At 50.0% G+C, this 15,411-nt stretch overlaps 1 protein-coding gene across 1 annotated transcript in view; it reads left to right on the forward strand.

Moving 5' to 3' along the window:
* Window positions 1-860: 860 nt before the first annotated feature.
* MED4 (mediator complex subunit 4) overlaps window positions 861-15,411 on the forward strand; it is a 122,525-nt gene continuing 107,974 nt past the window's right edge. The window contains exon 1 of the mRNA XM_086934989.1: window positions 861-994. Coding sequence (XP_086791115.1) covers window positions 906-994 — 89 coding nt within the window. The 5' untranslated portion in view covers window positions 861-905. The remainder of the gene's footprint in view (window positions 995-15,411) is intronic.

Raw genomic sequence — 15,411 nt, forward strand, 5'->3', positions numbered from 1 at the left:
CATGAATAGAGGAAAGGATCCGCGATCCTTAGGCTGAGTCCTGGCACAACAATTTCTTGATTGTGGGGTTTGACCGGAGAGGGTATAAGTCTGGAGTAATTCCTGCAAGCTTGGCTGAAATCTTGACCTGCTTCTGAATTGAGATGCTGGAACAGGGCCTGCCACCGAGGCCACCCTCCCAGGGCCCCACTCAGACCTCTCATTGCGAGGCTGCTCAGTCACACGGATTGCTGCAATATCCCCCAGGCACCACAATGCCAGGAGAAGTTCCTCTCTGAACCTCTTTAAGTTGTGATTTTATCAGACTATTCCAAGCTTGGCTGGCAACAGCAACATTTCGTCATGGGAATACAATTAAAACTCAGAACAATGCATCTTTATTATATGCTAGCCTTTCTCTCTAAACTGAAAATTGCTAGACATGCCAGCCATTAGACAGATTTACTGACCCAGGCTACAGCTAGGGTATGCATATTTACCAAGAAATGTTTTGCGAAAGGTTGCGCTCCATGATTGTGGGCCACTTTTTGTGCGTTGCCCGGGCCGATTTTTGGTCCAAACACGACGCTACTGGCAGGTGCAAAATAAATCACCTAAAACCAGTATTTTTCTCTAATCACTACCACTTTAAAAAGTAAATATAAAGAAAGTATTTTTTAATATGGTGTAGAGTGCTCTAATGACTCCCAATTGGAAATTCGAATTGAACAACACGTTAATTCGCTATCAAGCCGTTCCTAGTCTTCGAAAAATGATTCACTCCAAGATGGCGGTATTGAATAAGGACGATTTACAGTTGGATCTTTATTTTTCCTGTCCGTCTTCTCTGTCTATTAGTCCCAATTCAAGTCCTCTTTCTTCCTTAATGACAGCGAGAGGGGGAGCTGCAGAAACACAAAACAGCCATGGCTGCTGTGGTGCCCGGTGTACTAGAGAAGGGCGGAACGAAGGAGAGGCTATTGTCCACGCTGGATGATCTGGAGGTGCTATGCCGGTAAGCGACAACTGTTTTAGGTTCAGAGATAACTTTGTGGCTCCCCTGCTAAGCTAGCAGTTCCGTTGTCGGCTAAAGGGTGCACTCACTGCAAAGTAGGCTTTACCTGCCAACATGCTTTAATGTTTGCCACTTACTGCACTGAACTTTACGCATGTAGGGAAATATTTCAAAAACTACGTATAATGTTTTAGATAGTTACAACTACGTATAATGTTTTAGATAGTTAACCAGTGCTCTACAGTTTATACCTTTGTTTGTCCACAGCAGCTTCGGTGCTCATTTTTAATTTCTCTGAATGTAGAATGGCACTTATATACAAACACAGTAATACTGTATGTTGCCACATTGTATTTTCCCTTCCTTGTACGAAGTGAAACTGTTTTATTCCGTAGTCTGCAGTTGTCCTTCTTTACCCAACGGGTTCCCCAAAGGGTCCTGAAGAAGCGCCAACGACCTTTAACGGCGACAGAGGCGCGAAACATGTTGACCGTTTTATGATATCAAGGCATAATATGCCCTTTTGGGATTATACTCCATTCAGGAGTTTTTATTCTGTCAAGGGCGCTATTACCCACATTACCTTTTTGAAAGGCAACCCTTTGACAGTTTTAAACCACAATGCACGCTCTTTCATTACCCTTACATAGGACCCATACCCCACACACCCCCATGCACCATCCGGCATGCCTCAAAAGATCTCCGACATAGTGACCCTCCGGGGGACCCGTTTGGTATTGCAGCACCGGTCCCATCGAGGAGCAAATGCCCGATGATGAAGCATGACACCCTCTGGATGTGTGTGAGGGCAACAAGAGGCAAGACAAGTTCTTCCTCGTGGTTGATGGGCCCACCCTACCTAGAACCCCTGTTTTCCTTTTTTTTTTTTTCCATTCTTTTTCTTTTTCGTAGAAGGGTCATGGGTAACTTTTTGCACCCAGCCTCCGGAACAGTGTCCTCTTTTTGCTTTGATGCCAAATTTATTCACCCTATGTTCATTTATGGGGTCAGTCGTTTAGGGCTAAATGGTTCGGCAAAATGGGATCACATTATAAGAAACGTAAGCCATTTTTACAGCTTTCTATTCTTAAAGCGTACCTTTAGTCCCTCTCTGTATTCCTTTCTCCTCACTCAGCGATGGCGTCCATGGCGAGCAGCTTATACTGTGAAACGGTTTCTAGTACTTTGCGTCGGTGGCTCATGTAACCTCTGGTTCCTGAGTCATAGGTTGGATGCAGGCACAGTACCCTGATGTTAATAAACTATCCACAAATCTGTTGTCCAGTGCAGACTCACCTATCGTCCCGGTGCATTGCCTACGCATGGTTCACTGTAATAGCCTGGGTTGGGCATTCTAGTGATATAGATCTATTAAAATCCTTAAGGTCAAATGGCTCCGGACAATTTCGTAACCAGCTTTCACGTGGGTCTCAGATTGCCTGAGGAATACTTTAAATTGGAAATTGCTTTGCCAGTTATGGGCTTGATGGGCACGTACAGTTAAAACTCTTCCCTTGAGTTATGTGGAGGCTTATTGCCTAGGACAGGTCTGGTAGTAGCTGGAGCCTAGCAAGAGGGGCTTATATTCTTAAGAGACATTTTCGTGGACATTACTGGAATGACAAAACCCTGTCAAGGGGCGTGGGAAGTAGGCTGGCGAAACTGACAACCTCTGATGGAGCTTGTGTCCCTCTCTATAGTCATGGGAGTTTGTGTCAGACAAGTGGTTGCAATGTGTCTTTCAGGGATTTTAATTGCTCAAAGTCAGATTCAAAAGTCTAGTTTTTTAATGCATCAGTTCAGACACTTCTCTTGTGGTTCTACTTCCTAAAATAGAACCCCCTTGTGAAGAAAGTGGAGGAGTTGATGATCCCATTTTCCTCACAGTCTGTCTTCTTTTAACTTGAGATCAGTTATACCGTGGCCCCTAGGAGTCTTCTTTCAACTCACAAAGCTCCAGGGATTTACCACTGAATGATATGCAGTCAGGGTGCCCCATCTCCTTGTCTATAATCCTCCAATTTTGTAGGTCTCGCCTAGGCAGCACTTGCGCTGTATTCAGGATATGGGCATGAAGCTCCGCCCAACTTTTTAATTGTCTTCTGTCACAGTCCTTTGTAAATGGTGGCTTTTCTTTGGTCAATAGGCTTAGTAATCCCTCCTTAGTTCCACCTTTTCTCTTATTGTAACCTCCCATGAGGGCACCCCATGTTACATGCTTTTTTTGAAGGCGTGACACGCCCTCCCGCAACACTTATTTTTTTTTAATGTAGCCAGCGAGGCACACATTAGCTGGAATAATGGCAGCAGCACCTTTCTTTTGTTATTTGCGGGGCTGAACTCGGCCGCATGTCTTTTTTTCTGTTTATTTACTTTTGTTACAATGGCAGCGCCTGCGCTTTAGCTTAAAACATCTTAAGCTAAATCGCGGGTGCTGCGATTGCTTCTAAAGTGAAGTAATATAAAAAAAATCTATTTCTTTACTTTTGAAGCAATCACAACAACACCGCTTTAGCTTATGATGCTTAAAGCTAAAGCGCAAGTGACGTGATTGCTCTGCAATGCAATAGCTTTCGCATTACTGAAAGTTTGAGCTATTGGCATATTATTATAATCTGCAACACTAATAACTCAAACTTACAGTAATGCAAGACCTACTGCATTGCAAATCGTTTTTTTTCTTCTTTTCAGCAGGAGGTGCATCAGTGGAGTTAATCTGTAGGTGCATTACACCTGCAAAAGTGAAAAATAAATAATAAGTTTGAAAAATGATTGCCCGCCTTTGATGTCAGTTATTGCTTCAGGGATTCATTAAGAAAAATGCGGCCTATGTTAGAAAATTGCTTCACAAAATTGTAACCATTAGCATTTGATTGGAACCTTCAGCAAAATTAAACACCATTACAACCGGAAAATATTTTGTTTTTGAGAAAAAGGATTGCTCTATTTAGTATGTCATTAATGCTGTAACTTAACTGACCTAATAAATGCTAATCGTTGTGAGTGCTGGGCCATGCCATATCGTATTCTACATGCACGTTTTACTTTTACCACAATCAGACTGGTTTCCTGAGATTTTTCAGTTGGTTCGTTTTATGAGAGCAGGGCAGTTTTCCTGCAACACCACTACATCCTCAAGATCCCTGTTAGTCTGTCAAGTATAGCACATGCTGCTGGCGATTGCCTGCGTAGAATCTGACCCCCATGTTGATCACCCAAGCGCGAGCTGTTCTCTTTTAGTCTGAAGTCTCATTGAAGATCTACCATTGGAATAATAAGTCTCCATTCGTAGATGTAAAGTACGTTTTTTACTATTGTGGTAATCCTATTACGATGAAAGTGGGAAAAAGTCAAACTCCTGATACACTACATGCTCTAAAAGAGCAACAAAGGAGCCACAAATATCAGGTTCTGTTAACGAATGCCAACTATTAATCATTTGCAATGCAATCGGTCTTGAATTTATGAAAGTTAGAGCTATTGGTGTAATAAATTACATTGTTTTTTATTTGTTTTTTTTGTTTTCAGTTGAATGATCACATTTGCATAACGCTATTGCCATTCGTATGACCTCGCAGTTCTGGAGGACCAGAATATGGAAAATAGGTTACAAAGGAGGGGAGGTGAAAAAAAAATTACCCCAATGTAAAAAGGGAAAGAGTTGCTGGAATGGGTCAGGGATATTGCGTGACGGGAGAGAGCGTGATACCAGAGCAGGATATGTGTGTGAGAGACAGAGCGAAAGCGGGTTTAGAGAGAAGTGTGGGTGAGTGACAGGGATCACGGAATGGTTAGAGAAGAATAGGGCAGGTTAAAGGGATTAGGAGAGGGGGTGGGAAACAGAGTGCGGTTGCAAGTTTGTGAGGATGGAAGTAGAGCAGAATGGACGAAAGAGAGCTGGGGGAGCTGGTGCATAGAGGGAGAGGAGAGAGTGAGGAGTAGTTTGGGATTAATTCGCATTCGTACATCAGCTGAAAGCTCTGAACTTATGGCTGCATAATTAAGGGTATGGGACTGTGTCACGAAAATTTCAGAGGTACCCAAAAGGGCAGGAGTATTATGAACTACACTCCAGGTTTTAGTTAAGAAAATACTTTTTTTTTTTTTTTGTAAAAGAAAATACTTTTTTTAAACAAGAACTGAGGATAAAACTTCTCAAATGTGGTCTGTTGAAAACACTGCATGTGTTTTTAGTTCACAAGGTATGTAATATGATTCAGATAAACCAAGACCATTGTTAATCAGATGGATCCTAATAAAAATAAAAGCCATTCCCCTCTCTGTCATGATACTGTATGAAAATACGTGTTGCAGCAATGGACAGAATGCTGACAATGCAAATATTCTCCCCCCAGTCAAAAGATCTGGGTTAAATCCAATGTTCTTTTGCCCACTATGCCACCCCAGTTTGGACCCAGCCATATGCAAACAGTCTTGACCCTGTGCCCCATGGGAACAGTCCAGACCGAACTGCCAGGCCACGTCCGCCCTGGACCGGAAATAAGCATCCTGGGACCGGTTTCAGGGTATGTCACCCTTCTTGAACCTGGCTAGCTTGAATTCTATTACAGGACCGGAGGCTTCGGATTATGCAATGTCGATCCTTGACGGGCTGTTCAGGGATTCCTACTGGCTTTATCAATTTCTGTCCCATCATATTCCACAAATTCTAACATATAGCGTTCAGGAGAGTGTCTAGTTGTCAACACCTTCCTTTCCCTTCATTCGCGGCTGTTCCGATAACAGGCCTGATGGTTGATGATATATTTTCTCACAGGCCCCTTCAGCTCTCTAGTGCTCACCAAGTTGCTAAATAGGTGATTATTTTTCCAAGGGAAGGGGGCGTGGTCTGGGCGCCGATGGTGGAGGCCGCCTAGACGCTGGGCTCCGTGATCGAGCCAGCATTTATCCTGCAGAACAGATTCTGGTGACCCCCTACCCACTCTGCCAACCGGGGGAAGGGACTCCCTCACAGCGGACCTGCACGACGGTGCTGGATTCTCCCAGCGGGCTTGGGACGGATCGACGGAGTGTCGGCCGGGGGCTCCGGTGGCAGGACTCAAGATGGCGGCCAGGGGGAAGAGTTAAACCCCGACTGCCTGCGGCTGTGTGACGCCCTGTGGGACCTGAAGCGCTCTGCTTCCAAAACTGGTGAGGCACACCGGGCGCAGCGAGGTGAAGCTTCTCTGGGTGCCGCGCACTGAGGAGCGGAAGACCGGAGCCGGCGGCCCCGTATCTACGGACCACGCTGAGGCGCGGAGAGTAATCGCCCGGCGGGCGGAGCGGTTGGTCCCTCCCCGCCGGGACCCGTCTAGCACGAAGGCCTGGATCAGTTAACGTGAGGAATAAGAGTGCCGTTGCCGTTGACGAGGGACTATCTGCCCAGTGCCTGAAACACTCGGACCTGTGAGGCAAGGCGCCGGGTGGTGACGGGAGCCATAATCCCTCCCCCCCCCCCCCCCCCCCCCCCCCCCGACGATGGTCGGAACGAGGCACCTGGTGGGCCCGCGATCCTCTCCAGCACTCCAGAGCTGGGATTATTGAGTTGGGTCTCCGGCTGTGGCCAGGACGAGGCCGACTGAGGGATCGGTGCAGGGAACCACCACACACTGCCTCCACGGACCCCCATGGAGTGACCGCTGGACTACCCTGGCTTGCTGAGGGGCCGCACCGGAGGAGTATGTCGCCGCACAAGAGGAGCCTCCCCCTGAACAACCGGAGAGGCTTGTGGCGAGGGACTCGTCACAGAGAGCGCAGACGACGCCTGAAGCTTGGCCGCAAGCAGTGCTCCTACCGGAATTCCCTCCTGGGATCGTGGCAGTAATAAGCAGTAGCTGCATGCCGGAGTGAAGCACGGCGACGACGCCGCTGGAATCTACAGAGAGTGTACAGCTGCTGTGTGGAGGCCGCATGAATCGGCGGAGGTGAGGCGGCGCGGCTGTGTGTGGGGGCCTCAGTGAGTGACCGCTGGGATTGCCTGGCCACCAGGAGTGTGATACTAAACGCTGCCCCGAGCACCCCAGCTGCCGAGGCGCAGCGGGGTGGGACGCGACAAAGTCCCCAAAACGCCCGTAACTACGACCAGGCACACTGGGAGGGCGAATACTGCTCATACACCGGTGGAACTCCTTTGGGGGTGCCGCAAACTGGATACCCGGACACCCAATTGTGCACGCAGAGGCTTCCTCGCCGCCACCCCCCTGGGCACACAGCCTCTGGCCTACTCCTGGACCTCCGAGGGGTGAGCGCACCACGTGATCCTACGGGACAAGGCCCTAACAAAGACTGTTGCGAGTAATAACGAACTGCTGGGCAGAGTCTGGAGGGTACACACGACTTGGGCCTACGGGCGGGGGTGGCGATCGCAGGATAGGCGTTGCGTCAACAGATGACAGATTGCTGAGCCCAAGTGCAGGGCTGGACTACCCACTACACCACACGGACCTGCTGAGGTGCGGCTCGACCCGCCTGGCAGCGGTAGCGACCAGTGGGAGGGAGACCTTGCCTGCTGCCTTCTGGGGACGCTACACCACGCAGTTTCAGGGGACGAAAACGGGCGGCGCGCTCGATAGCGCCTTGAACGGTTGCTGGATTACAACCCAAGAGCGTTGGTTGGGCGGAGCGCCCGGGCCCTGGGCAGTATCTCCCTACTCTGTACAGGTGCGACGGACAACTCGACACCGTCATGGGGAAGCCCAAAGGAAACAAAGGAGGTGCTCAACCCGTGTCGGACACCGAGACATCGGACAAAGGAGATCACCCTGACCCCAGCCACTCACGGGACCCCCAACTACATTTGCAACTGGACAAAATCCTGACGGCAATAGCGGATACCCGCACGGTGTTGCAGCAGGGCATCGCACAGGTGGCTACAGGACTGGGACTTCACGAGCCGATCATGGCAAGCTGGCAGACAGGGTTAAGCTGATAGAGACCACAATCCAAACCCTGGAACCGGCGCAAAAAGATCTTACATCCACAATGGCCAATGTGCTGGATCGTATGGACGCGCTGGAGAGAAGGGCTGAGGAGGCAGAAGGGCGCAACCGCCGGAACAACATCCGAATAGTAGGCCTACTGGAGAAAGTGGAGGGGCGAGAACTGGTTCGCTAGCTGGAAGAGTGGCTTCAGACGGTGGTGGCGCCGGAAGGCCTGTCCTCTTTCTACACACTGGAGCGGGCACATAGGGTCCCAGCCAAACCGCCACAACAAGGTCGTCCCCCGAGCCCAGTAGTAGCCAGACTGCTACACTACCGGGACAGAGATCGGCTGCTCCAGAATGCACGAACTAATGGTCCGTATCAGGTGGAGAACAGCAAAGTTAACATTTTCCCGGATTATACTTCCGAAACGCAGCGCCGACAGACCTCTTTTCTGGTGGTCAAAGGAGAATTGAGAGTAGAGGGACTGCAATATTCCTTACTCTTCCCAGCTAGGCTGCGTGTGATAGTGGACGATACCTCTAGGTTCTTTGACACACCAGATGCCTGGCTTGAACTGTACAAATCCGGCAAGGACGTCCTAGCCCTTCGACCGTGGCTGGAATCTGAGGGACTGCCGCAACGGAAGTCGCGGCGACTTCACAATAGGCGAAGAGGGATAAGGAGGCCATCACTTTCGGAAATGGCGGCGGAACGGCAGAGAGTGCTGGAAGCAATGAATGCTTTAACAGGACAACCGGGGTCTCCATCACAGGCAGAGGCGGGATCGGAAAAAGATGATGATCACTCGGACACTGAGCGAATCGAGACGGACAGTGTGCCTTTGCCTGTGGTCACTCCAGCGACGGCAGAAGAAATACTAGACGAAGGCTAGAGGCACCCGGTGAGCTGTACGAGTTCAGTATACGGACTTTGATGGGACGCTTTCTCTGTTATCGGGAGGGAGTGTATGTTTGTTTATGGGAGGTGGGTGGCCATTGAATGCTTCTTACCTAAGGCTCGATCATACGATAGTAGGCTTGGAGTTTGGGTGGCTGCCCGTTGGCGACCGACCCTCCCTTACTGCCCTTAAGACATACCCACAGTGGCTACTGTTGGGTTTAGGCAAATGTTGCTATTTGGGGATGTTTGGACGGGAGCTAGATGGAAATTGCTAGGCCCTATTCTGGGGGGTTGGGGGGCGTGGGAGGTTCTGGGATGTTGAAGGGAGGGCTCATCATCGATGTTGACGACTTACCAGACTTGAGGCTCTTGGGGACCGGTGGGGGTGGACTACACAGGACATTGTGGGACAATGGGTGAACTGGCCAATGTGAAATGTATAACCTGGAATGTGAGGGGACTACACACCATGTCACGTCGCCATAAAGTTAATGCCTATCTGCAAAGGAGGGGGGTGCAGGCCGCCCTACTGCAAGAAACACACTTGACAAAGACGGAAGGGATAGCATTACAGCGTAGATGGAGGGGCCAGGTATTTAACACCACATACTCAGCGTTCGCCAGGGGTACTCTAATTTGGATCAGGGCTGGAGTTCCTTTTCAGCTCACCAAGCAAATCATAGACCCGGAGGGGAGGTTGTGGCTGTATCAGGAATATTACGGGGCAGGGACATTACCTTTTGCAGTATATATGCACCAAATGTAGATCAAGTGGCCTTTCTGACAAAGTTATCAGGGTCCTTAGCGCAATTCTTTGTGGGGCCGGTCATACTGGAAGGGGATTTCAACTCAGTCCTGGATGTTTCCCTTGATAGATCACACCCCCCTTTGGCGGATTCTCCGACGCACCGCGTGGCTAGAAGTAGAATGGAATGGCAAACTAGGTAGGGACTTATAGATGCCTGGCGCACGCAACACCCACATGTCCGAGATTATTCCTATTTCTCTGGCATGCACGAACTCCATGTTAGGTTGGACGCCGTATTATGCTCCCCAATATTGCTGCCTGCAATCCTGAAGACTGAATACCTAGCGAGAACGATATCCGACTACAACCCTCTGTTAATTGCTCTGCAATGGTCTCCTAGCGCCTCGTGTGTCCCCACCTGGAGGCTACGCCCTGAAACGTTGGAGGACCCTCTCTTTCAAGCTCCGCTGGAGGAGGGGATTACTCAATACTTTGAGGACAATACCGGCACAACCGAGACAAGAGCGATGGAGTGGGACGCCTTCAAGGTTGTTATGGGTGGGCTTTGCATAGGGAAATATGTGGGGGTACGGGAAGTCCTACTGACAGACCTAGATAAGGCGGAGAAAACACTCCGCGAGGTGGCGCTCTTACGGCCAGGCCGCCCCGACCTTCAAGGACGGGTCAGTGAAGCAAAGTAGGCGGCGGCGGCGGAAACAGAGCGCTTACGCAGCTTCGACTATAAGGCATATACTGCCAGGACCCATGCAGAGGGCGACAAAGCTGGGACCCTGTTGGCCTGGCTTGCCAACCCCATGAAGAGAGGCTCCCCAATAGTGGCAATGCACACGACGGACGGATAGGAAGTCTACACCCAACCCGAGATCCTGTGGTGCTTTATGGAATACTATGAAACCCTATATAAACGGACGCTGACAGATAGCTCCCCAGCCATAGATTTCTTTCTGGAGGGGCTCTGTTTCCCTGAATTGGATCACGAACAAGCGAAAGATCTGGGCAGAGATATCGAGGTCGGGGAAATATGTTGTGCCATCAAGCGTATGGCACGCAATAAAACCCCGGGCCTGGACGGACTACCCATAGAATTCTACGGAATTTTTTTTGACCTTTTAGCACCCAGACTGCTTGAGGTCTATAAGGAAGCGAAACAACTGGGACGGTTGCCACACTCTATGAGAGAAGCACTGGTGATACCATTACTGAACCGGGGAGGGAGAGTAGAGACACAACATTGTACAGACCACTGTCGATGCTAACCACGGATTACAAAATACTGAGCAGCATCTTAGCGTCTCGACTGTTGGAACACATGACCACACTGGTCCACAAAGACCAGGCCAGATTTATTCCGACGCGAAATACGACCACGAACATACACCGGTTGTTACACCTGCTAGAGAGCGACCATCATGAAAACCGCCACCCGGTTTTATCGGTGGACATAGAGAAGGCATTTGACAGCCTCGAATGGGAGTACCTCTATGCAGTGCTGCGGCGCTTCGGAGTGGGAGAAGACTACCTGCGTTGGACATCGGTCCTCTACACCTCAGCGGTGGCTAGAGTTAAAACAGGCGTGCATATATCATCGCAATACCCAGTTGAGAGAGGCACGAGACAGGGATGCTCACTGTCTCCATTGCTGTTTGCTCTGGCAGTGGAACCTCTTGCGATGACGATTCGAACGGGTCGCCACTTTCGGGGGTTGCGCTGCCGAACTGGGCAACAATACATCTCGTTATACGCCGATGACCACCTACTTTTTCTCGAAGACGCTGACGAGGCAATGCAGAGCGCGGAAACTCTCCTAACACGCTTCGGTGAGATATCCGGACTAAAGGTGAACTGGTCCAAAACGTGCTTGTTTCCTGTACGTCAGGGGAAACCCCGCACGATCTGAGAAGTACGATGGGAGCCCAGATGCCTGAAATACTTGGGCGTGCACATCTATCATACATCGACTGACATATTAGAGGGTAACATCAACCACAGTCTGAGAGCACTTAAGAGCAGCATGTCCTTTTGGGCTACTCTCCCGTTGTCAGTGTTGGCCGCATAGCCTTATTAAAAATGGTGGTGCTCCCGAGTCACCTTTATTACTTTAGGACACTACCAATGTGGATCCCCGCTGCAACCTTCCGACTCCTGAAGTCCATGATAGTATCCTTTCTTTGGGGAGCGGGGCGACGAAGAGTGGCTATGACCACCCTATTAAGTCCCAAATCCGAGGGGGGATTGGCGGTACCCGACTTAGAACTATACTATTTAGCTGCCCAGCTACAGATATACACGCAAGAAATGGCACGGGAGGTCCGGGGACCGGAACATAAGAGGTGTCTGGGTATACCTCGCCATGTCCTTTCCTTCATAGCGCTCCAGCAGAAATTGGACCTTTTGAGATCTCACACAGGAAGAAAAAACGATCAGGTTGTGCTGGAATCTATCACAGCGCAGAGCAAAAGTACTCCACACATACGCCCCCGAAATTCCACTGGGGATGCTGACAGCGGTACCTCATGGTGGCAATTGGTCGCAGCTCCAAAATTGGGAGGAGGCGGGAATCCAGGTGATAGGCGATTTATTCGAAGATGGAGCATTGTTACCATATCTGACACTTCAAGAACGATTTGACCTACCAGGGGGTGACTTCCTACTACATGCAGCACTGAGAGCAATAAGAGGCACTGGAAGGAGGGACCAACGGAACCAAAGACGACAATGGCTTGCCAATATGTCATGATGGCGGCGGGGACTTTCAAGGCGGTCACTTGCCTCTATTCCAGAATGATCAATGAGGGGCTGCCACCGCTAGAGGTGCCGAAGCTCAAGTGGGAAACTGATATAGGGAAGGATATCCCCGAAACGGTGTGGGCTCTGATACTGAGGAGGGCCTGGAAAAGCACACGCAACGCCAGATTCCAACTGGTACATTTCTATGTCTTTCACCTGGCGTATTTAACACCAGGAAAGATCAAACAATACTACAATGTGGACACCGCAGCATGTCCTGGCCGTACGGAGTTAGGAGTGGAGTTGGGGTCATATGCTCTGGACGTTCCCCAACCTGGCGCTTTATTGGAAGGAGGCTGGTGACACTCTTAACACGGTAACAGAAAGGGGTTTGGTGTTTGATATGGCTGTGGGTGTCCTGCACTGGTTTCCCCATACCCCCAGGAACAAGATCACCAGTAAGTTTATAGATATGGGGCTCATACTAGCAAAGCGAGAAATCACACGACGCTGGAAGGCAGCAGTAGGAACTAATGGCACTAGGTAGAGAAACAAGTGTCTTAAGTGGGCTAATGACGAAAGCGTGCTGAGATTTCAGAATGCGCAAAGACAGAGCAATGACAAGGCGTTATGAGCAGCACAGGCATGGGATGCTTTAGTACAATCACTGCGCGACTATGACCCACACGACGAACCAGCAGAGTAGCGACACTCTAAAAGACCATCCCTGAGGCATGACAGGCATACTACATTGAGCACTCATTAACAGCTCCTGTGCACACACACTACCACGAATGTAATTGACTGTGGACATCGATGATGGGATCTAGGGAGGAGTGTGGGCAGTTGGGGGATGTGTTAGTAAATATACCGGGGATACACTGAGAGTCATTTTATTAGGACTCATGGACCTGCACTAGTTCTCATCCTGACCCTTTCCCTGAACTTGTTACCAAGGGGGTTTCCTTTAGGGGTTTAGACAGTGTGGGTCATGTAATTGCTGCTATATGCTGTGTGAATAAAACCCAACCTTGAAGATGCTCCGCAAGTTTTTACCACTGCTTTCTGTGGAACACAGGCGGATCACTGTGCAAGCCCTTTTGGATCCAGGTTGGACTATGCGAATGCCCTCTTTCTAGGTCTCCCGGACTATTTGGTCCAGCGCCTGCAGGTGGCGCAGAACTCTGCTGCTCGTGCCATTTTTGGCTTGCACAGGCGAGCACGAGTTTCTGGGCTGCTGCAGAAGCTTCACTGGCTGCCCATCCGATAGCGGATCATGTTTAAATCTTTGACGCTGATGCATAATGCACTTTTTGGCTCAGGCGCTAGGTATTTGCAACGGAGGCTGTCCTTTTACCGTCCAGCCCGCTCACTGCGGTCAGAATCTCTTTTCATGGCCGTGGTTCCGCGTGTGAGAAAGGCCCGCACTGGGGGTCGCTCCTTTAGCTTCAAGGCCCCTCAGCTTTGGAATTCGCTTCCGATGGTTTTACGTAGCACCTCTAATTTGCTTCAGTTCAGGAAGAGCCTAAAGACTTGGCTTTTTAACCTCTAGGCCTTCTACTTTCTCCCCTTTTTAGGTCGAGCTTGGGAACACGCATCCGAAGGATGCGGTCCAGGTGGAGAACTATAGCTAGCTGACTCGGGGGAATGACGGACAAGAAACTGCCACGCGCTTCTCCCCGGCTGGATTCAGCTGCGTGCACGCGCACCCACACTCATGCATGCGCACATCACAGCCACACGCATATACAGGCACACGCATACACAGGCACACCCCCCCCCCCGCCCCCGCACCTACACACACACTAGCGCACCTACACGCACACACAGAGACCCCCCACACACACACACCAGCGCACCTACACACACACACACACGCACGCGCACATACAAAGACCCCCCCTCCCCCCGCCGCCGCCGCAATCGCACACATACACATACACATACACATACACATACACACACACACACACCAGCACCGGACCCCACTCACCGGCTACGCAGGATTTCTCTTCTCTGGGGCGGCCCCAGGGCTCTCCGTAGCTCACGGGAGCCCCGGGCCGCGGGAGAACTCGGCTTCTTTGCTCCATCCCGGCGGGCAGCCAATCATAGCCCAGCAGCAGGCGGGACTTCCTTCTTTCTTCTGGCCCGGCCTACGTCTTCTCTCCCGTTACCTGGCTTCCTGCCTCAGGGGTCCGCCAATGGCAGCGCGGCCCCGAGCAGGGAGGCGGGCACAGCGTTTCCTCTGGAATCCCAGGCCCGTCGGCGGTGATAAGTTTTTCTTAGAACTTGGCGACTTGTGCAGCTGTGTGCAGCGCAGCCTTGGTACTGCAATCGCTGGCTTAGAAGGTCTTTTGGCGTGGTGTTGTATAGGAAAAACAAACATGGAGGGAGTAATTGTCACGGGGTGCTAGCCTTCCCACTCTTGAGTCTGTGCGGCGGTGTTGTGTGCTGTTTATAGACTCGGAGAGGTGATTCACGAGCGGGTGTGTGCTTTACTCGCCACTCTGCCAATGATTAAGCTTCATGTGTTGTGGAATTTATGGATTACTGTCCCTGGTTACATGCATTTCTCTGCTGTGTGACGCTAAAGCGGTCAAAATGCTGGAATTAGAAACGCGGTGCTGAAGTCGGCAGCAGAGAAATGTATTAAAATTCAAATGGGCAAAACAGCAGTTCTGAGCCAGACATATGTCTGTTTTTAACGCATCTCAAAGAGTGAGCCGATTTACAATAGGTAAATGAAAAAACATTAAAATAGGGGACAATGATATTAAAATTGTGGCCCATGACATGCAGTATTGACAGTGAAATTTAAAGACAGGTCGGTAAACCAGCATATCGTCAATGATTGCCGGTTGATCCCAGTCAAGGTATCCAAACTATCATTGCCGAGCTTTAACCATTGCTGACCACGTATGAGGGTAAAGGAGGAAAAAGAGCAAACACAATGCTGTTGTCAAACTTCATGAAATGATTAGAATTGCACACAAAATAGGGATAGGAGCACAACATCATAAGCAAAGCAGCACAATATATATAAATCGCCAAGTAAACGTTGCTGTCAACTTTCCCTGTGCCACCCATTCCTACCTCAG

The sequence above is a fragment of the Lissotriton vulgaris genome, chromosome 8 (assembly GCF_964263255.1).
Source record: "Lissotriton vulgaris chromosome 8, aLisVul1.2, whole genome shotgun sequence".
Classification (NCBI taxonomy): Eukaryota; Metazoa; Chordata; class Amphibia; order Caudata; family Salamandridae; genus Lissotriton; species Lissotriton vulgaris.